Source organism: Euprymna scolopes, chromosome 17 (genome assembly GCF_053919585.1).
Source record: "Euprymna scolopes isolate OS-2025 chromosome 17, ASM5391958v1, whole genome shotgun sequence".
NCBI classification, from domain to species: Eukaryota; Metazoa; Mollusca; class Cephalopoda; order Sepiida; family Sepiolidae; genus Euprymna; species Euprymna scolopes.
In genome coordinates, this window is record NC_136498.1 from 85907214 (window position 1) to 85933011 (window position 25798).

Sequence of the window (25798 nt, forward strand, 5' to 3'; positions counted from 1 at the left end):
CTTTTGTTAAGTCGACATTTGGCGTTGAAGTATTTTTGTTTGTTCTCGTTGTGCCTCTAAAGTTTTTTGTGTCATTTCTTGCTGTTGTAGCTGTTGTTGTTGTTGCACTAAGAATTGTTGTCATTTTTTACTGTTCCTGAATGCTAATTGTTCCATTTTAGCTTTAAAAATGTCTTTCCAAAATTTACAACAATGATTCTACGAAAGTTCGTAAATATGCGTTTTCGCAAATTAGCAACAATACTTCTACAAGTTTTGCAAGAATAAATGTTTCAACAAAGTTCATACAATTTAGCAACAGATTTTGCAAAATAAACTGCTTCAACAACGTAATTTTACACAATAATACTTTTTAAAATTCACACAAGAAATAGTTCTAATTAATTTACCCGAAACAATGTTTTTTAACAAAAATACGGTTGCGCGTGAAAAAAAATTATAACAATAGTCTCTGTTTTGTTTAGAGAAAAATAAATCGTAAGAGTTCTTTCTTTTCTGTCGAAAAACTTGTAATCCTATGGTGCCGGCTTCGAATTCAGTTTACGTTTCCCAAATATTTTTTGTCAAAAATATAAATAAAGTTCACTTTACCTTGAATTTGTTATGACAATATCTTTCAAGTACAATTCTATTACCTTTTTGTACTTTCCACTACTTTATGTAGGAAAATTCGAATAGTTCTTTGTCGCACGTGATACTAATGGTAGTTCAGTAACGAAATCCTTGTAAATTTTTGTCAAAAAAATCATTGAATAGTACACAGTCCTTTTAATAAGGTAATTTGTCTCTGTTAAGAGATAAAGAATCATCTTCGTTCGCCAATTGTTATATCCTGTTTCAATGGTATATAATATTATGGCAAAATACGTCGGGTGGGATGCGTAACAAAAAGAAGGTTTATTAGTACTTCGAAATAATACAAATACAAAATGGCTACTTGCTTTTGAAGTTAGATAAATATAAAAGAAAGTAAGGGAAAAGGATCTTAGCGTGTGATAACTAAACGCTCATCTCTGGGAAGCTTGGTTAACCGAAGTACACTTGTAGAGTGTAAGACGCGAGACTGGTAGGACGCAAGACTGCAGGGTGTTGAGGACAGGATGGTCTGCTGTGTGATAGACGACCCCGTCCCCATGTGTATGTTGGTGGATGTATTTAATGGTAGAGTAATTGAAAAGGCAAAAGGTCGCATAATGAAGACGAAAATATACCGTTATATATCAGCGAAAGAAATGCAATTTATTTACATAAATATACATGAAGGAGTGATAGAAAGAATGAGAGTTCGTTACTTGCGATCGGTAGCTGTGAAAGGCTGACTGGCTAGTCAGGGTGCTGTGGTGGCTCATGCCACCCGGAGCGGTGTTTGTTACATCTTGGCTGCTTGAAGGTCCAGCGCAAAATAAGAAGAAATATGGGGAACAGGAAGTGACGTAGCTAGGTCGCTCTTATGAGTTAAAGGGCGAAAATCGAGTCAGGCTGGGAGTTTTCAACTCCCACAAGTGCAAGACTGCAAGACTAAAACGTAAGACTAGACTGCAAACAAGACAAGACGCCCTTACCTTAAAATGGTAGCTCTTTTATATACTGTTTCGTACTCGGTTCGGTACGTAGTTATGTCCCTTATAACAGTATGCCACTGTGGTTTCAACGCATGCAGCAAAGCAGGGTTATCTGTTCACTCGAGAAGGCATCTTTCTTTGCCCGATGAACATATGCAACTTCACCATCTGCGGAGGAGTGTGCCAGACGTCTACAGGATTGCAATTATGTGGTGTCACAGAGCTTAGGGGCTTCTGAAGATTGCATACTGAACCCTCTTTCATCGTCTTCAATGAGAGAATCCACCATATATGTATGTGTGTGTGTGTGTCGTCCATGAAAAAAAGGTTGTTTCTTCTATTTAACAGTGTATGTCCTGCATAACAAAAATAACCTTTTACTAAATGATTGTATTAAATCTTCTGAAGATGTTTGATGTTCATCGTTGTTTCAAAGAAGATATTGGCGGATTGTAATGTGAAGCCATCATTGGCAATTAAGATTAGAAGCGTTCAGCTAAATTGTGCCAGTCTATAAATATACTCTATTAGACTTGACAGTAACATCTAAAATATTTTCTAAAGTGGATCGAATGGACTTTTAGTGCACAATCTGCATTTTACAAGCAAAGCAATGATCACCAATGAACCTTTATACATTTATATGTACAACATAGGTTTCTCATTTATATGTACAACGTAGGTTTCTCATTTGTCAGACAATGTACATTTTGATCGGACTTGAAGCATTTTAACATTTATTTAATCTTAAATGAACAGGGTATTCGAGACAAATTTGACACTTTTTGCAAAAGATAGAAAAACTTTATATTCTTGTCAATAATTGATGTTTTCTCGAAACGCAAAGTGTCTTTTTCTTAAATACAGCTCATATTAAGAAACCATTCTAAGCCTTCTCCACGACATCGGGGCGAAATCTAAAGACAGTGTTCCTTGAGAGACACCTGAATACCATGGCAAGCTCCTCATCTTTGTTGTTGAAGTAGGTACAGCTGATGTCTTTCTTTATCACGCCTCACACGTAATAATACATGAGGTTGCAATCAGGTTAATTGAGATCCAGATATTCCAATTTTGTAAGCAGATGCATACGATGCAACTCTCTTTCAATGTTTCACTCCTTCCCAATTCTCCATACCAATATTAAATTCCTTAAATGTTTCTGAAATAAATGAATATAAAAATCTTATCAAATTTGTTTTGAACACCATGTACATTCTATAACATACCCCAACTAAATATCCCTTTTCATTATTCTCAACCATACAATGTAACCTCTCATATTTTAATGTTTTTGTATATTTTAAGTTCAAATCTATTTTATTAAACAATAATTAAAATCTGTAATATAAATCTGGTGTATATGTCTTTCTTTCCATGAATGTAATGGGGAAGAAAAATCTACAAAGACGAAACAACTTTTCTCGGCCACAATTTTCCACATACTCTCATGATAACATTCATTTACTGTGCATTGCTTTTACAATAATAATATGGAGTCCGCATTATAATACGTAATGATTTTTTTCTTTTTTACTTCTTGCCAATGAATTGAAATGAACTCATCAACACTGGCATGAAAAATCTACAATAATCGATAACATTTCGTTTAATTTTTTTAAAAATAAATTTAAGTGAATCATGTTTGGCAAATATCAATATTTAATAATTTGTATAAGAACTGACAAGTGAGCATCTCTGTGAATTCATTTCCTAATGTGGATTTTAAAATTAAACTGAAATATTATTTAGGCCGCAAAAGATTAATATATTTCCTCTATTCACTTCTATAGTCTGATTTATATCTACTTATAATCTTTGTTTTATTCTTATTCATAGCAATTTACTACATTTTATTTTTATTCAGAAACATTATAATGAAAAAAGATTGCAGTAAAACTACTGCAAAATTGCTGTTAAAATTATAACTAAACTTTCATTAACTTTCAAAATAGTTTCCTCAGTATGTTAAGCAATGACCTCATTTTTTTCTCACGTGCATGGAAAGAATAGTGGATGTCTACAATTAACACTACATTCTGATTAAATTTAAAAAATATGAATAAATATATAAAAATTAAATTCATGAAATATAAATAAATATATAAAACTTTAATTCATAAAATATAAATAAACATATGAAACTTAAATTTATAGAATATACAAGGTGGATCGATAAAATTGCCGCCATAGAACAGACGACGATTCCATTTTGGTTTGATGAAAACCGGTTTTCTTTCTTTTTTTTTTTTTTGCAGACTATCTACTACTAGTTGGCCAGTTATGTACAAATTCCAAGAACGATAGGAGCCTCCTATCATGTCTGAAAGTGACACAATGTTCAAGGAGTGAGATCGGAGATGCGCTGCTGTATAACTCATTCTCTCTACCGATCCAAGTTATGACAAAAGGACCATTGCCAGCGCCCTAAAAATACATTACTGGATTGCCAAGAATAACAAAGGCGTGCCCAGGATGATGAAAACAAAGTTTCCGGCCACAGTTATGATCTTTGGTGTGGTTTCAAGTGAGGACCACATCATGCCACCTCACATTTTCAAAATCGGATTAAAATTAAAACCAAAGTCTAACTGGATGTGGTGATACCCTGGCGCAATGAGGTGACCACGGACAGAGCCTGTATATGGCAGCAGGACTCGGCGCCGGCTCACAAGTCCAAAGAGATCCCGGATTCAGAAGAAGTGCTATGACTGTGTACTCTTTTCTCACTGCCCCCCTTCTCTCCCATTCTGAACTCGCTGGGCTACTTTGTTTGGTAATATGTCGAGAACATCACCAACATGACCTCTCACCGAAGCCCCCCTATCGCAACTATCTGCCGAATATTCGTCAAGCTTCCGTCAGCTTTTGGGAAGATGCTCCCAATTCCAATTTAATTGAGGCTGAAGGCGGCTACATTGAATAAATTTCAGCTCTACTAGATAATCAAGTTACCTGAATTGATTTTAAAAGTTTTAAAATAAAGCTGTAGTATTGTTTTGTTTAGCGCGACATATCTATCGTTCTACCCTGTAAATATATATATAAAACTTAAATTTATAAAATATAAATCAAGAAAAAAATTCAATTCATAAAAATGATTGCAGATTTCTGTTTGTTAATTATTTATATTTCAATTAGTTGGACAAGATTTTTTGTATATGTATTTTAAATAAATGAAATAAACGTAATTTTTGTATATGTATTTTTGAATAAATGAAATAAATGATATAGACTTGAGATATTACTAATTTCCTAAAATATCTGACAACATATAAAGTTATTTTAGGGAAATTCTAATTATTTTTATTAAAATGTTTTATACATGGTAATTCCTGCTTTGTAACACGCAAACACTTTTTCTGTAACATTTTGGTCATGCATGCTTTCTTCAAATTGTTTCAGTCTGGCTTTCCATACTTTTTGCATTAGCAAAATCGAACATGAGCTTTACATTAAGTGCATACTACAGACACTGATGTTAGGCTCAGCAAAATTTGTTTCACTTCATCCCCAGGAAGAAAACTCTTCCTCCTTTCCACAACCAGGTGATTTCTATCTATAACTGACTGAGAAGTTGCACTTTGCACAGATGGCTCACTTTCTTGTTTTACTTTTTTATTAAAAGAAATACATTACACAACTCATGTTAGGGGAAAAATAAGTATCCAATGTTTACATATATTAAAACATCGTATATTGGTGAAAAGCGGGGGGGGGGCTGCGATCATTGAGATATGATAATGGGACTATTTTGTTTTCAAACTGAAAAAAATAAATTTGGCAACTCCTATCAATGTGGAGTTGTAGTTAAGATGATGTAAAATAATTTTCATAGATGAAATGTATTTCTACAAGATAATCATTTCAGGACTTTATGAAACCCTCCAGAGTCATCACATAATAGCCATTATCAGTAAATTTCAAGCCTACACGACTGTACATAAATTCATACATGATTTTAAATAAATAAATACATGACTTAAAATAAAAAAGATCCTATTCATCTGTTGTTATTTTCATTGCCGATCTTTCAAAAGATGATGGAAAAAACAAGTAAATTCTAATATAAAGACACATCGCGTTTACTATAGGAATATCAGATGAAAAGAATTTAAAAAATAACAACTTCTAAAATTATTTATTAAAATTTGTGATGGCTTGTTCTTTTAACAATACTAATGCGATTATGATTCCTTTGTTTCATAAATTTGTGAGAGCGAATTATTTAACATTCTAGTCATATTTTCTGTACATTTTAGTGACATGTTTGTTGTATACTGCTTATCTCATTTACTGAATTATTGTTATTACGTTTTTACATTCATACCTGTTGCCATCTATGTATTATTTACTTTTCTATTGTGCCTTATACAAATGCGAATATCCACTCCTGTTTGTTCATCTTACTTTACCTCGTTTAAGTGGTCGTTTTCTGAATATTTTAAGCATTTTAATTCAATGTTACTATGACATATTTTTCTAAGACTGACATGTTAAACTTATTTAGATAAATGGCAAATTATATAACTTGCAAAAATATATGATTTAATAACTTTTCTGCGTGTGTTGTGATCTTACAACTTGCTATGATTTAATGTAATTTCCATGCAATAAGAAAATGTGCTTCTATTTAATCTTAAATACTAAACAGAATATGTTCTTCAACCCTTGATTTCTTTTATACATTGCTAATTATTTCATTATTTACATTGCTTATTTCATTATTTACATTGCTAATTATTTCATTATTTACATTGCTTATTTCATTATTTACATTGCTAATTATTTTATTATTTACATTGCTAATTATTTCATTATTTACATTGCTAATTATTTCATTATTTACATTGCTAATTATTTTATAGTTTACATTGCTAATTATTTCATTATTTACATTGCTAATTATTTTATTATTTACATTGCTAATTATCTAATTATATACATTGCTTATTTCATTATTTACATTGCTAATTATTTTATAGTTTACATTGCTAATTATTTTAATATTTACATTGCTAATTATTTTATTATTTACATTACTAATTATTTTATTATTTACATTGCTAATTATTTTATTATTTACATTACTAATTATTTTATTATTTACATTGCTAATTATTTTATTATTTACGTTGCTTGTTTCATTATTTACATTGCTAATTATTTTATTATTTACATTGCTAATTATTTCATTATTTACATTGCTAATTATTTTATTATTTACATTGATTATTATTTTATTATTTACATTGCTTATTATTTTATTATTTACATTGCTAATTATTTCATTATTTACATTGCTAATTATTTTATGATTTACATTGCTAATTATTTCATTATTTACATTGCTAATTATTTTATTATTTACATTGCTAATTATTTTATTATTTACATTGCTTATTATTGTATTATTTACATTGCTAATTATTTCATTATTTACATTTCTAATTATTTCATTATTTACATTGCTAATTATTTTATTATTTACATTGCTAATTATTTCATTATTTACATTGCTAATTATTTTATTATTTACATTGATTATTATTTTATTATTTACATTGCTAATTATTTCATTATTTACATTGCTAATTATTTTATTATTTACATTGCTAATTATTTTATTATTTACATTGCTAATTATTTCATTGTTTACATTGCTAATTATTTCATTATTTACATTGCTAATTATTTTATTATTTACATTGCTAATTATTTCATTATTTACATTGCTAATTATTTCATTATTTACATTGCTAATTATTGTATTATTTACATTGCTAATTATTTTATTATTTACATTGCTTATTTCATTATTTACATTGTTAATTATTTCATTATTTACATTGCTTATTTAATTATTTACATTGCTAATTATTTTATTATTTACATTGCTAATTATGTTATCAATTCTACTATTATTTCATTTGATGAAAAACGGATGTAAATGAAGTATTATAACTGATTAATAGATTTACACAGCATTGTTTGAGTATCAAATATTTAGTTACAAAGTAAACCAATTGTTTAGAAAAAAATGTTACCTACATCAAATGACTGTAAAACGGAGGAATGCTGTTAATGAAAAGCAGGCAAAAATTCACTGTAAGTTTTCTACAACAAAAGTCGGCGTCAAAGATTTTAAACGTTAGAAAAAAACCTTAACGTTGTTTGTTGACTATCCATTTCTGATCCATACCTTAATCTGACTTTTAAATCAGTAAACCTTTTGCATTAAATGAAAAACCAAACTTCATAATTCAGTGAATTAATCATATGCGAGTCACATTGTGGAAGTATGTAAAAATAATCATAGAATCAAACATTATATATGGAAAACAGAATTCAATATTTTTATAAAAATAATATGGATGTAAGATGCTAATTTTTTATTTAATTTGCATGTGTTTCTTTTTATTTCCAAACTTGTACAACGACGCAAGAAAAAATGGCGTCAAGTATTACATGATAGTAAACAGCAGACACACGAAGAGTTGTAGCTGAACATAGACGAGAGTTGATTTGAACTGTCGTCTATTGTGGATAAATTCGAGTGATTAACCGCAAGAAAAACTGACCATTTGGAATTTGTGTTTCTATCTTTTGAAACTTACAAGTGAAAAAATTTGACGATCGAACATTTTTTATCATTGTTTTCATCTATTTATTGTTGTAGCCCAAAAGAGTTACTATAAAAGACTCGGACACGAAAATAGTTTAGAGAAAAGGTATTTATATTTACATCAAGACAGAATGCATAGAGAACATGAGTTGTAATACTTAACACGAACCTAAATGAATCCGTTTGTGAAACATGACTTAACATAAAGATATATAGAAATGGGTGAAAATAATAATTATGGTAAATACTTAAACTGAAATCTTGAGGGAAAATTAGGACCAAATAAACTATTCTCCTACTCTGAATAAAAAAAACGATTTTATCGATTTATTTAATACCAATGTTCAATTTTTTTCAAAATGAATAGCAATTGTATTGTGAATTAAAAAATGTAAAAAGCAAACTCGTAAAATGTATAAAAAAGAAATGCTAAAAAATTCAAAAGTTTTTATGAGTAAAAGAATTAAATAATATTTGTACATAAAAAATAATTTTAGCAAACGACATAAAACGTTTGGTATTTTTACTATTATTTTGTTCTCTTTAATAAAACGATCATAATTATGCCTTTTAATATATTGACAAAAGCATTGATTCTATTTTCTGTCCTCCATTTCAGGCATACCAGGAAGTTATTAGCCGTCCAGATGAGCGTGGCACCTTCAGTGAAATTCATAATGTTATGCCAAGAGAAAACAGCAATGTCAACATTGTTCAAATGTCTCAGAAAGATGAGCAAATCCCTTACAGTTATGGTGCTGAAAGTCCAAATTCAAAATTAAGTACTCCCAAAAATGGGAAGCAAAAACTCCTTTATAATGATGGGAAAGTCTCATGGGAACAATTTGACGCCATGAGATACATTTCTGCCAAAATAGTCAGGCCAGGTGAGGATGGTTTTGCACGGAATCAATTCAACCAAGTGTCAAGTGATGCCACTAAAATTACCAGAGATGTACCAGACACTCGACATCCTCAGTAAGAGCTCTTTTTCCCCTTTTAATAATTTTTCATAAGTTGATAGTATTTATCATATTGCATCTAACGAAATCTAAAAATATGTTTATGTTTTGTGTTTAACAGTAGTTGAAATTATAACAAAAGACTATTATTCCCTGTTTTAATTAAAAATATAAATAACAATTTGATTGCCTATAGCAAAACCTGTTTTAAACCAAACCCATAAGAAAAAAACGTTTGGTTTGGACTCAGAAATACATGAAAACCAACTATGAAAATGTTCTTTTCACCGATGAGGCCAGAGCAACCATTGATGGACCAGATATGTGGGCCAAAGTTTGGAGGCCTCTTGGATTCCCTACCTCTTATCGATTCCAATGAGGTGGAGAGGTCATGTTTTGGACTGGAATAATCTGCGATGAACTAATTGGACCATTTCGAGTGCTAGAAGGTGTCAAACTGACAAGGCAGTCTTATATTTTATTTTAAATGAGCATTTGTCACCATGGCTTGATGAGCTTCCATTAGCACGTCACCGCAAATTGATTTTTATGCACGACAATGCGCCATCCCACTCAGCCAAGGCTATGACATCTTACCTTTAGACAGTAGGCATTAGTGGAGACAATTTGTTCTCCAATTGAGTGGTTCTTGTAAATAATAAAGATGAAAATGTATGAAGGAGGTGTTCAAGTTTTGTCAAAGGATGAACTTTGGAGAAAGGTTTTGTGAAGTTTTCTATAGCATTACATAATTTCAAATCCACCGATTGACATCATCAGCTGACAAGAGGTTATTCCAAATGATTTTGAAGAATGGGAGTTATGTTGATAAATAAATATTTCCTTAAACAAAATAATGTGAAATTCGTTCTTGTTTTTGGTTAATATTGTAACTGGATATGTTCTTCATTTCATATAAATAGAAATGTGAAATTAGAATATTGTTTTATTACTGAAAATATATATTTTTGGACACTTGCAATAAAGTGTTACACGCTTAAAATTACCAGAAAATAGAAAAATAAGCACAACTTTCAAAATATTTGTTCAAATTCTACAAAACTCAGGGAAATAAGGCAACTTGTTATGCGCTACCAATGTATAAACTTTCACTTCTCTGCGTTTCCAAAATTCAAAAAATATTGACCTGCAATAAAGCAATACACAAGATTTAGATTGAAGAGATTTTCACTTATAACACTAAAGTATTATCCATGACCTACATGAATAAAAAGTTGAAAAGTTTAAAGAAAATTATCAAATCCAAATTAAATATACACAGGAAGAAATAATAAAAATATTAATCACAAAAAAAACAATAATAATGGAGAAAATAGAAATTATTAAACAGTAATGAATAAAAAAAAATAATGATGAATTAAAACAACGATAATGATAAATGAAAATAACGATAATGATAAATAAAATTAATGAACATGATGAATAAAAATAACGATATTGATAAATTACAATAATGATGATGATAAATAAAAATAATTAAATTGATAAATAAGAATAATAATAATGATAAATAAAACTAATGATAATGATGAAGAAAAATAACTATAATGATGAATAAAAAAAGGATAATGATAAATAAAAATAATGATGATGATAAATGAAAATAATGATAATGAAAAATAAAAAAAAGGATAATGATAAATAAAAATAAGGATAATGATAAATAAAAATAATGATAATGAAAAATTAAAATAATGATAATGACAAATTAAAATAATGATAATGATAAATAAAAATAATGATAATGATAAATAAAAATAACGATAATGATAAATAAAAATAATGGTAATGATAAATAAAAATATTGATAATGATAAATAAAAATAATGATAATGATAAATGAAAATAATGGTAATGATAAATTTAAACACCGATAATGATAACGTAAAATCATGATAATGATAAATAAAAATAATTATAATAATAAATAAAAAAAATGATAATGATAAATAAAAATAATGATGATGATGAATAAAAATAATGATAATGAAAAATTAAAATAATGATAATGATGAATAAAAATAACGATAATGATGAATTAAAATAATGATAATGGAAATAAAAATAATGATAATGATAAATAAACATAATGATAATGAAAAATAAAAATAATGATAATGATAAATAACAATAATGATAATGATAAATAAAAATAACGATAATAATGTATGAAAATAATTATAATGATAAATACATATAACAATAATGATGAATAAAAATAATGATAATAATACATAAAAATAACGATAATGATCAATAAAAATAACTATAATTATACATACAAATAATGATAATAATAAATAAAATTATGGTAATGATAAATAAAAATTACGATAATCATAAAAGAATAATGACAATGATAAATAAAAATAATGATAATGATAAATAAAAATAACGATAATGATCAATAAAAATAATGATAATGATAAATAAAAATAACGATAATGATAAATAAAAATAATGATAATGATAAATGAAAATAACGATAATGATAAATAAAAATAATGATAATGATAAATAAAAATAACGATAATGATAAATAAAAATAATGATAATGATAAATAAAAATAATGATAATGATAAATAAAAATAATGATAATGATAAATAAAAATAAAGATAATGATAAATAAAAATAGTGATAATGACGAATAAAAACAATGATAAGGATAAATGAAGAAAATGATAATGATAAACAAAAATAATGATAATTATAAACAAAATAATGATAATGATAAATAAAAATAATGATTTATAACATTAATAATAATGATAAATAACAATAATGTAATGATAAATTACAATAATGATAATGATGAATAAAAATTACGATAATGATAAATAAAAATAATGATAATCATAAATAAATTAATGATAATAATGAATAAAATAATAATAATAATAAAAAAAATGATAAAAAAGGAATAATAATAAATAAAAATAATGATAAATAAAAATAATGATAATGATCAATAAGAATACTGATAATGATGAATAAAAATTACGATAATGATAAATGAAAATAATGATAATAATGAATAAAAATAATGGTAATAATAAACAAAAATAACGATAATTATAAATGAAAATAATGATAATGATAAATAAAGATAATGATAAATAAAGATAATGATAAATAAAGATAATGATAAATAAAGATAATGATAATAATAAATGAAAATACCGATAATTATAAATAAAAGTAATGATAATAATAAATAAAAATAATGGTGAATAAAAATAATGATAATGATAAATTAAAATAATGATGATGATAAATAAAAATCACGATGATTATAAATAAAAATAATGATAATGATAAATGAAAATAACGATAATAGCAAATAAAAAATAATGATAATGATAAATAAAAATAATAATAATGATTAATATAAATAATGATAATGACTAATACAAATAATGATAATGATGAATAAAAATAACGATAATGATAAATAAAAATAATTATAATTATGAATAAAATAACGATAATGATAAATGAAAATAATGATAATGATAAATAAAAATAATGATAATGATAAACAAAAATAACAATAATGATAAATGAAAATAATGATAATGATAAATAAAAATAATGATAATGATAAATAAAGATAATGATAATAATAAATGAAAATACCCATAATTATAAATAAAAATAATGATAATAATAAATAAAAATAATGGTGCATAAAAATAATGATAATGATAAATGAAAATAATGATAATGATAAATAAAAATAATGGAATGATAATGATAATGATGAATTAAAATAATGATAATGAAAAATTAAATTAATGACAATGATAAATTAAAATGACGATAATGATAAATAAAAATACCGATAATGATAAATAAAAATAATGATAATGATAAATAAAAAAATGATAAATAAAAATAACAATAATAATAAATAAAAATAATGATAAATAAAAATAATGATATTGATAAATAAAAATAGTGATAAATAAAAATAATCATAATAATAAATACAAATTATGATAAATAAATATAATAATAATGATAAATACAAATAATGATAATGATAAATAAAAATAACGATAATGATTAATGAAAATAATGATAAATAAATATAACGATGACAATAAATAAAAATAATGATATTGATAAATAAAAATAATGATAATGATAAATAAAAATAATGATAATGATAAATAAAAATAATGATAAATAAAAATAACGATAATGATAAATAAAAATAATGATAATGATAAATAAAAATAACGATAATGATAAATAAAAATAATGATAAATAAAAATAACGATAATGATCAATAAAAATAATGATAATGATACATAAAAATATTGATAATGATAAATAAACATAATGATAATGATAAATAAAAATAATGGTAATGATAAATAAAAATAATGATAATGATAAATGAAAATAATGGTAATGATAAATAAAAATAATGATAATAATAAATGAAAATAATGGTAATGATAAATAAAAATAACGATAATGATAAATAAAAATGATAAATAAAAATAACGATAATGATAATGATAAATAAAAATAATGATAAATAAAAATAATGATAAATAAAAATAACGATAATGATCAATAAAAATAATGATAATGATAAATAAAAATAACGATAATGATAAATAAAAATAATGATAATGATAAATAAAAATAATGATAATGATAAATAAAAATAATGATAATGATAAATGAAAATAATGATAATGATAAATAAAAATAACGATAATGATAAATGAAAATAACCATAATAATAAATAAAAATAACGATAATGATAAAGAAAAATAACGATAATGATAAATAAAAATAATGATAATGATGAATGAAAATAACGATAATGATAAATAAAAATAACGATAATGATAAATAAAAATAATGATAATGATAAATAAAAATAACGATAATGATAAATAAAAATAATGATAACGATAAATAAAAATAATGATAATGATAAAGAAAAATAATGATAACGATAAATAAAAATAACGATAATGATGAATGAAAATAACCATTATGATGAAAAAAAATAACGATAATGATAAAGAAAAATAATGATAATTATAAATAAAGATAACGATAATGATAAATAAAAATAATGATAATGATAAATAAAAATAACGATAATGATAAATGAAAATAATGATAAATAAAAATAATGATAATGATAAATAAAAATAACGATAATGATCAATAAAAATAATGATAATGATAAATAAAAATAACGATAATGATAAATAAAAATAATGATAATGATAAATAAAAATAACGATAATGATAAATAAAAATAACGATAATGATAAATAAAAATAACGATAATAATAAATAAAAATAATGATAATGATAAATGAAAATAATGATAATGATAAATAAAAATAACGATAATGATAAATGAAAATAACCATAATGATAAATAAAAATAACGATAATGATAAAGAAAAATAATGATAATGATAAATAAAAATAATGATAATGATAAATAAAAATTATGATAATGATAAAGAAGAATAATGATAATGATAAATAAAAATCATGATAAATAAAAATAATGATAATGATAAATAAAAATAATGATAATGATAAATAAAAATAATGATAATAATAAATGAAAATGATGATAATGATGAGGTGTCGTGTTGGAACAATTGGGTGCTGTTGTGGAAGATGCCTGCTGGCTTCATCTGAAAAATGATGTCCAGCAAATAAATTTGGCAGAACTTTATGCTACATTAAAAGGGCTTAATCTTGCATTGCAATGGCAGGCTAACGTTGTGCATCTCGACACTGACTCATTGTGTGTTTACCACTGGTTGACCAACACCTTCGCAATAATAAAGCGTCTAGTTGACGAATATAGCTTGCAGGTGGACATTACGTTAGTTTTTTTAATGCAGAATTTGGCTGATAGCTTGACTAGAATACCAAAGAGGTGGATTGATGTAATGAGGCAGGGATCTGATCCTCCACAACAGACATGCACGACCATAACAGATCAATTAATACCTGACCAGATCCGTACAATACACCTGCAGAGTGGACATCCCGGAATTCGGAGGACAACATATTTTGTCCGAAGAGTGTGTCCTTCAACTACAAGAGCATCAATCAAGGCAGCTATACGCTCATGTGAAGAGTGTCAGCGAATTGATCCGGCACCATCCCAATGGCAAAAAGGGAAGCTTGAGGTGGAGGACAACTGGTATCGAGTAGGAATGGATGTAACGCATTATGAGGGCAAGCATTTTTTGACCTTGACAGAGTGTGGCCCGACACGTTTCACGATATGGCGCCTGTTGATACGACAGGATGCATCTAGCATTATACGACAGTTGAGAGCTGTCTTTTTTGAACGTAGTGTCCCACTTGAAATTCTGACTGATAACGCTACGACGTTTCGATGTCAAGAATTTCAGAAATTCATGCAGGAATGGGGGATTAGAATGCATTACCGATGTGCATATTTTCCCGAAGGTACTGGTATAGCAGAGTGGTGTCACCGCACCATTAAAAGAATTGCGGCCAGGACACAGTTTTCTATTCCAGAAGCTGTGTACTGGTATAATGTGACACCAAAGGTCGATGCAACACCAGAAACTGCACCAGCTAATGGGATTTACCGCTATGAACAGCGTATAAAAGGAATTTATGTCACACCATCAGTCGTTAGCATTGTCAATAGACCATATCAAGTGGGAGACCGTGTTTGGGTAAAACCCCCAAATGCTGGGTGCACTGTAAAATTTGGCAGAGGAATAGATAAAACCATAAGTCCTCAGACCATGTTGATTAATGGTGTACCACATCATGTAAAAGATATCCACCCTTGTTATACCTCTTCTGATTCTGAGGCTGATGAGGAAGATCACATACAGTTCAGGGATGATCCTGATCGCCTACTGCCCCTTCAGGTGAGCATAGAAACACTACCTACAGAATCAGATGAGGGAATGATGGAACATACTAGTGGCAATAGTGATGAGAACGATGGACATGAGGAAGTAATACCACCAGTTCCTCATCAAAGTACCCGAGAAAGACGAATACTGCCCACCCGCCGTGATTGTGAAATACCGCCTATCGCACCACGAGAGGGGATGATGGAACATGCTGAGGAAGATGGAACCGAAGAAGTGATGGCTCCGATTCTTCAAAGGAGTACCTGACAAAGATGGATACTGCCCCCTTGCCCTGATTGTGAAACACTGCATATGGAACCACAAGAGGGGATAATGGAACAGACTGGTGGCAATAACGGTGGTAATGAGGAAGATGGCAATGAAGAAGTGCTTCCCCCGATTCTTTGAAGAAGTACCCGACAAAGACGACTGCCCCCCCTGCCCTGTGTGTGATCATGAGATCAGGGGGTAGTGTAGGGAAACGCGTGACTTACCTAACTAGCACGTGTGCATAATTCAACGGGTCGGTTGTGGAATGAAATGAATGAAGAAGAAAGAAACAAAAATGGCTGCCTTATCCCCTTATATGCCTGCAATTTTACCACCTGATATGCAGATGAGATGCTCCTGGTTGCAGATAAAAGAGGGTTGATTTTTAGAGAGCACGTTCATTTTGAAGTTGGATTTCGAAGAAATAAGTTGAATTAGCAGAAATTTGTTTGAAGTTGAGAGAAGGTGCGTTACGCATACAGAAGTTTGGAAGTTGGAAGTTTGGACAACAGTGTCAAACTTACCCAGGAAATTATTGATGTGACGGGCAGAAGAAATAACAATCAAGTTATTGAATTATACAAACTTATAATTTGAACAGGTTAGCCTAGAATTAAATGGTGATGATTAACTAATAAATAAATCATAACAACATATTAGGAATTTATCAACTTAGAATTCGACAAAAGCATTAAAATGCCTAACGTATAGAATTACCTCCCTTTCAACGTCAAAACTAACAGTAAATCAGAATAGATTGGAACGAAAGAAAATAAAAAATAATAAAATTTAAATCCTAAATTTTAACTGCAAAAATGAGATTTCATTGAATAAAGGGTAACATTAACCCTATTCTCCTTATGGAATAAACTTAAACAACAACTGGTTTTTGAAATTACACGAATAATTATGTCGATATATTTGTAAATAGACAAAACAAATTTTAGATACGAAACTAACATGGAATCAAAACAATATGGTTGGAACATAGTTGATTAGTCCGGAAAAAAATAATAAAATGAAGAAATAAAGAAATTTAATTTAATAAATTAGTGAATAATATTAGTAAAATATATTAATTGAACATAGGTAATCTGTGGTAACGTTAAATGATAATTCGATTGAAAAAAAAATTAAATAGAGATACGTAAATAGGTAAATATAAAAATCTTTAAAAAACCTTGGAAAGAAGAGATGTAGGTAAAATATTTTCTCATAGTTTTTCTTAAAAGAGAAATCGATTCCATATTGTCTATTGTAAAATTGTTGTTTGTTTTTTTTACAAAACTTCTGATGGTAGGCTGTTCTTGTGAAAAATTTCAAACGATATAGGTTTGATTTTTTCCGAATGGTCTTGAAGCAATTGTAACGAACGATGAAATATATTATTTATTGCTATCAATCCATTCTTTGGCGTCTTGATTTTGTTAAAACAATATATGAATGCTCAATTACAAAATATGGTAATTTTGAAGCTTACAATTTAAATCATCTCATTCGGACTTAAAATTTATTGGTATATGAACGGTTACCGAATTATCAATTATATAAACCCAATAAAATTCGGAATACTATATATATATATATATATATATATATATATATATATATATATATATATATATTAGGTTGGTGCAAAAATTCTGTCGTTTTTTGACGTTACACTTCAAAAGATCATAACTCCTTCTTTAACTTTATTAATCGAAATAAGAACCTTTAGAATTGACACATTTTTGCCAACGAGAAACAAATTTATTTGTCCCATTACAATACAAATCCGGAGTTCTGGAAGTAATGAAGTAATTGAAGGCCGATTCGGCATTATCTCGGCTTTTGAAGTATTTTTTTTTGCACAGGAAGTTGTCAAGATGCTAAAAAAATTGATAATCAGTGAGCGAAAGGTCCGGTGAGTATGGCGGATGAGGCAGAGTCTCATAGCCCAATTCGTTCAGCTTCTGCAGGGTTATTTGAGCAACATGCTCGCGAGCGTTGTCATGGAGAAGAATTAGTCCCTTCATATTGACCAATCTCGGGCACATACATTGGAGCTTCTGGTTCATTTCATCAATTTGTTGGAAGTACTTCTCCGCTGTAATTGTTTCACCTGGATTCAAGAAGCTGTGATGGATGAGACCGGCCATAGACCACCAAAAAGTCACTGTAACCTTTTTTTGTGCAATTTCGCCTTCAGGAAGTGTTGTGGAGCTTCTCTGGCATCCAACATCCGAATGTCACTAGTTGTCGTAGAGAATCATTTCTCATCACACGTCACCATCCACTCGAGAAATGGGTCATTTTTTGCGCAGAAGAAGCATAGATAACACCTCAAAATGACGATTTTTTTTATTATCATTTAATTCATGTGGCACCCATTTATCCAACTTTTTTGACTTCACTATTTGCTTTAAATGGGGAACAACTGTTGAGTGGTCGACCTCGAGTTCAACATCAACTTCTCGTGTGGTTTTTGTGAGAATCAGCTTTAATTAAGACTTTCAAATGTTCGTTGCCAACCACACTCAGCTAGCCACGACTGTCTTCATAGCATGGCTATATATATATATATATATATATATATATATATATATATATATATATATATATATATATATCAATAAATTAATCCAGAAATCATAAATAAAAGATACATATGTGAGAAAACGATATTGTTTTTGCACCAACCTAATATAGGGTGGCCAAGTTAAAAGTAACCCCAAAAATGTAGTAGAGAGGATGAACATTCTTTTATTGTTTAAATTACCTGTAGCATTATAAAAGATGCTGGAAATGCTCCCCGTTGACATCATGCATTTTGGGGCACGTTTAACATCTTCTTTGGCGATTCTCCTGATAGCATTGGTAATGTTGTCATTTAGTTGGTTTTAATTGTGAGGATTATTTGCATGAACATTTTTATAAAGTCCCCCAAAGATAAAACTCACATGATGACAAGTCTGCTTATTATTGTTCTCTTTTCCGTAAACATATCATGAACTCATGTCAGTAATCTAGGAGACGTGTGGCATGTAGCGCCATCTTGTTGGAAAAAGAATTGCATTTTGTCTTGTGGTGTCAGCAGGTCGTAAGAGAAAGATTAGAGAGTTCAGGCTACTTTTAAATGGGCACTCTGTATATGTGTGTGTGTGTGTGTGTGTGTGTGTGTGTGTGTGTGTGTGTGTGTGTGTGTGTGTGCGCGCGCTTGTGTTTGTATACGCTTATATATACGTTTACTAGCAAGACAGAAATGGATTTGTCTTTCTCTTACAATGAAAACTTTGATTTGTAGAAATAACAACTAGAATTGTTAATCCTATGGTATACAGCATTTATAGTATCCACCAGCTTGAGGTTATTCTCTCAGATCTTAGAAAGTCTAATTCAACCTACTTTAAGGAACAACATCAAAAAGAAAACTTCCAATTCCTTAACGAAACATAAGCATCAATCACAATACTCGACTTAACTTATTTTTGTTTTGTATATTTTATTGTGACACAATTGTGTTCTACTGCAGATTTGTTTTCGCTCACTGCAAGTTTTCTTGATTTGGTTAATGAAACCAACCAATTACACTAATCAACAATAAAGTTAGAAAATGTTCCTGCAAGTTCATCCTTTGACGAAAAATGAACACCTCCTTCATAAACTTTCATCTTTTTTGTTGACCAGAGCTGCTCAATTGGGTTTATATTTGGAGAACAAGGTGGCCATGCTATCAAATTTTCTGCAATAATGCCTTAAGATTTAAGGTAGGATGTCGTAGTCTTGGCTGAGTGGGATAATAATACACACTTAAAATTAGCAGAAAATAGAAAAATGTAGCATAACTTTCAAAATATTTGTTTAAATTCCACAAAAATAAGGGAAATAAGGCACCTTGTTATGCTCTTCCAGTGTATTAAATTTCACTTTTCTGTGTTTCATAGCAATTTATGAATTAAAATAATATTGACCTGCAATAAAGCAATACACAGAGTTTAGACTATTAAAATAATATACGTATTTATGAACCCATCTAAACCCTGTGTACTGCTTTATTGCAGGTCAATAATTTTTTAATTTTTAAATTGCTATGAAACTGCTTAGACATTTTTAGAAGCTTGTAATAAAGTGATACACACTTAAAAATACCAGAAAACAGAAAAATTACTATAACTTGCAAAATATTTGTTCAAATTCCACGAAAATCAGGGAAATAAGGCACGGTGCATTGCTCTTCCAGTGTACCAAATTTCACTTCTCTGTGTTTCATAACAATTTCAAAATTAAAATAATATTGACCTTAAAAGATCTAGTGAAAAAAAGTTTTACTCAAGTTTTCTCAGCCGGTCTGTAAAAATACACAAAAATATCAGCCAGATTCGAACTCAAATATTATATGCCACGAGTATATAAGAAACAAAAAGAAATGAATTCTGTGCCTCATTGGATAAATTTAAATATGGAGCTTGGAAAACTCGTTAAACCGATATCCTATCAAAAGTTGAATTCAGTCAATAGGAAATCCGTACTGTTTATGTCAAAAAGAAATAAAAAGAAATCCACGTTTGCGCTGACCTCAGCAAGCATTGGAACTCAGTACTAAAATTATCATTACACACCTCCAAGCCCTAAAAATGTTTCCACCACGTTAAACGGAGGAAAGTCAATCTAAAGTCAATCTAAAGTCAATCTAAAGTCAATCTAAGTGACGTATACTAGTCGAGGAAAATAGCTTGAAGTTGCTTTGTATTAATATCCATAAGGGATTATTCAAATTCGAAAGGTTAGTGCCTGCGACTTTTAAAGAAATTATGGATACTATGTTGGACAGCCTTGATTTCGCAATATCATACCTTGATGATATTATTATGATAAGTAAAACTGGAGAAAATATTGCGAACATGTCCACAAGGAATTCTTTTGAATACATTATTTTGGTTTAAAAATCAAAGAAGGGAACTGTGATTTCTTCATAGAAGAAATAAAATACTTGGGACACATCATCGACAAAAATGGTAGTAGACTGGTACCGGAAAGGGCCACAGCTATAAAGAATATTCGGGCTCGAAATATATGACAGAATTAAAAAGTTTTTATGGTTTGGAGCATTACCAGACATGCTTGTTACTTTGTAGTATTTGTTTCAGATATCTTTAAAGATTTGTTTTTCGAAGTAAAATGCTGTTATTTTCTTGAAAAGATTCTTTTTAAAAGTAAAATGTTGTCACTTTCTTGAAAAAATTATTTTTCAAAATTGTCACTTTCTTGAAAAGATGCTTTTTTCAAATTAAAATTTCACTTTCTTGAAAAGATTCAAATTAAAATGTTGTCACTTTTATAAAAAAAAAAATATAGTGCTTTCTAAAGCAAAAATGTTCTCAATTTCTTGAAAAAATTATTTTCTAAAGTAAAATGGTTTCAAAATTCATAATGCTTAGTTGAACGTTTTCTAGATGATTCTATTGCTTTTGTTCTTTGCAGAATGTGATTGAATTTTGAAAAAGTAAAAGAAACAAAGTTGATAAGATTAATGTTTGGTACATTTTAAGTCAGTAAGCCAATATCTTCAGGCAGGGAAATAAAGGAGAAAATAAAAGAGAATAGGGGCACAATTGTTGCTTTTGATTTTGGCTTTGCAGAACATGATTAAGTTCTGCAACGAGAAAAAAAACGTTTATCGTGCGATGCATTTGATTCAGGAAGTGGATATCTTTAGACAGCCTGATCTGGTAGCTGGAAGTACAAATCCATTATAAAAATAATTGAACGTATATAACAATAAGAATTAAAATCATTATATGTTTTATTCTATTCATCACTACCGGACATTTACAAATCCTTACCAACCATAAAGTTAAATTAGTAAAACATTAAATTAGTAAAATTGAATGATAAAATAAATTCTCATGTATTATTTTTTTAACATAAAACTAATAAGTAAAATTAAATAATTTCAACAATCTTATTTCATTAACGATATGTTATTATACTTAATCTAATTATTTTGTGTTGGCTCATGGCAAGGAGAAAAACTGTAATGTTAATTTTTTAAATTGAGAGATCTATCGGAAACAGATTCGTGAAATTCTGGTACCAACAAAAGAGATCGCACAAACAGACACATCCTGCCAGCAACTTCCAGCAATAATAATCACATGACGAATTATCGCACTTAGGTGTATAGTTCTTACGATTGTTGCAAACGCCAGTGGCACAACTAACTTCTTTTTGCGACATACATTCAAAATCTCTTTGCAAACACGGGTTGTTTTGCCTTGGATATCTCCCCACTACAGTTGCCGAATGCCTTCTCTAATGTTAACAGGTCGTAATCATACGAGCTGAGGAACTTAACAATTAATTCAGGTTTAACATTCGAATATTTACAAACTGTACGATTCATTCATAAAAGTAAAAATGTATGGTTGTCATTTTTGCACTGATTTCACTACATAAATAAATAAAAATGGTAATCAAATTGTAGCAATCATTGTTTCTAAATTTTACTTATCTTCCTAACATGTTGCACAACAAATGTGATTCCGACGACGACCTTACTACAAATTGTAACCTGATGTGAAGCAAACATGCAATGTTCGTTGTCGTCTTCCACCACAATAGATCGAATAGAGAATATAATTTTGAATTTTTTTCTGAACAAATGTGTTTCGATTCTAAGATGACCACTCGCAAGATTCAAAGAACATTCTCTTGCTGTAACTTTTGTTGTGGAGAGAGAAAATATGTGTCGATGGATCAATTCATCAGGGATTTCCGGAATTGGACTTCCTCGTTTCCATCAAAGAATGCCATCTTTTTCCCAGACTTGCAAGCCACCAACTCTGGCTTCATTTCTCAATCATACCAGATCCTTGAAAACCGAACCATAGTCTAAAGAAGCACATGCGATACAGGAAGCACACTTTCATTAATCGAAATATAATCAACATCAAATGCTGATGTGATGCTTTTGATAACATAGTCTTGAGATACGGTAGCGTCTATAACAGACTTCATAATAAATGGTACCACATTCAGCTCAAATCCCAACCGTGTAAAACAGAAGCGCTGACCATTGAATATAACTGTTTGAAATGGCCATCTTATCGACATGGATTTGAAGATATGCATTCTGCAGATCCAGATGCAACACATTGACTCCTTATCGCCGCCACTCTCTTAGTTTCTATGTGCACATTTCTGAATTAACAGTGAAAGCATCTACAAACTTATTCAATTCCTGGTAGTCAAGTACCAGACGTACCTTTTGCTTCTGCTCCTGCACAACCGCCATTAAGGGAATTAGAGTCTTGGGCGAGCCAATTTCTTCTTCTCAGTATGGCACTAGCCATCCATTTTGCTGTCTATGTTGAAACTTGGCCAGTCTCTACATTTATTCTGCCATATCCTTGGCAATTCAATGTCCTTCCGTCAGTTGTTAATACTCCTACTGACTTCTGCTTCCAAAAGTAACACACGTTTTTACTCACTAGAGTCTATGAACACCCAGAATCGATCAACGCCATGTACCTCTTACCCATCTACACGTACTTTCATGGAGGGGAGTTTCTTAGTGTTCAGTTGGTCAGGGAGGAGACAAAGGCTAATGCCTCCTTTCGGGATTTTCCTGGCACTGCGATGCTGTATGTCCAAGGCCACTGCATCTTAAGCAATGTATCTCATGACAGACTTTGCACATCCGACTGTCTGACCTTTCTTGGCGATTCTGTAAGCAGTTCTTTGTAAAGTGGTTGGGACCACCACTCCTGCAGCGATTAAACTTTCTGTCATCATTCCACACTTTTGATTCTGAAGGTGTTCCTATGGTGGGGGTGGTGGCAGCCAATTCTGCAGGTCCTTAGTTTTCAGTCATGACAGCTCTCGTTCAGGCCAACAGTTGTTCCACACTCATCGTTTCCATCTCGGATGAAGCATGTAATATATGTCTAACATGTTACAGTAATCCAGAAAAGAATGCACACGTTAAACAACATTCAGGTCCCCCAACTAACCGGGCCAGGTGGCAGCTCAGCAAAAAACTTGTCCACCATCTCATCAGGGCAAAGTTGTTGAGTGACAAACTAGTCATATGTATTAAATACATCGATAACATATGCGGTTATAAGGGCCTACTTAATGTGTTCTGCATCTGCTTCCTGCTTCATATTAAGTTGTCTCTTAATGGACGGATGCACAACATTTTTTATTGTGCAAAGCTCACAAAGTTCCACATTTTTGGTTCATTCGATAATGGGCTGGTATCAGCTACAGCACCATATAACTCTTGAATCAACCAGACATCAAAAATATCGCCCTTCATCGCCAAAAGGTAATATATAGCCGAAATAGCTTCTCATTTGAAAATTGATTTTTGGGGGAGAGGATGTCAGTAGAGTATATATTTGTTCCTTACAATACTATCCTTACATGATAAAAATCTCATTCCAGGCTTAACTTTTGGTGTGTTCATTATGGTATAATGCTTTCAGTTATTAGTTTCTCCTGTTAGTTAGGTCATTATGATATCTTCCCAGCCTAGCCAAAATAGGCTCTCTTATCGCATATTTCTGCAAATACTTTTCATAAAATATACATTCGAATTATATCGAATTACTTTTATCAATCAATATCTTTAATTCAGAAATTTTAGAAACTTGCATACTGTTGTGGGGTACAAATCACCCCTATTTAAGAACTAAGTGGAATCAACCAGTCCTATGAATACCACTGGTTTCAGAGAATAAATGGAGACATTCATACCATGTTTAACCGCATGCTATGAACACGTTTCTCTCATGCCACTTTACTGGCTTCTGTATTCTTTATGATAAATACATAATATATTTATACACTTTGTATTACTTGTGGTTTCTTTCATTTGTGACCCCTAGCACGAATCTACAACAACTGGCTGACGAGAATGATTCAAGAATTTCCCAGATCAAGCTACAGCAATTGCTTACAACAACTGGATGAGGAATATTCAGTCAAGGACTCGTTCTAATAAACAATCATTGGAAAACAACAATTGACAACGCATTCATTTTCAAGAAAAAAGAACACACGCAGAAATTCGAAATAATTTTTTCCTACACTAGGGGGAAATTCGAAACTTCAAAAGTATTTATTTTTCAAAAGTTCAGTAAAGAACGGGAAAAACTATTTGTCTACGTTGGGAAAAACCAACATTCGAGCGTAAAAATCCACAAATACGGGATAAAGAAGACTTTGAAAAAGTACAACAATTCTTGCTGAAAAAAGTATGTTACAAAGACGTCGTCAAAAGTCTTATCTTGCTGTTGAAAATCTACTAAAAGCGTAACTACTAGTTGAAATAGAACTCATAAGACAATTGCATGGAAAATTATTACTACTGAATTGACGAGACCAAGTTTTCAGTAAGTAAAACAACAACTAAAAACCCTTCTTTCCATCTCTATAAATACAAGTAATGTTGAAAAAAAACTTTGTCAGTC

At 29.4% G+C, this 25798-nt stretch overlaps 1 protein-coding gene across 1 annotated transcript in view; it reads left to right on the top strand.

Moving 5' to 3' along the window:
• Window positions 1–25798, top strand: part of LOC145296840 (polypeptide N-acetylgalactosaminyltransferase-like) — a 1498391-nt gene that overhangs the window by 217913 nt on the left and 1254680 nt on the right. The window contains exon 2 of the mRNA XM_080142960.1: window positions 8807–9165. Within this exon, the coding sequence (XP_079999086.1) occupies window positions 8870–9165 (296 nt within the window). The 5' untranslated portion in view covers window positions 8807–8869. The remainder of the gene's footprint in view (window positions 1–8806; window positions 9166–25798) is intronic.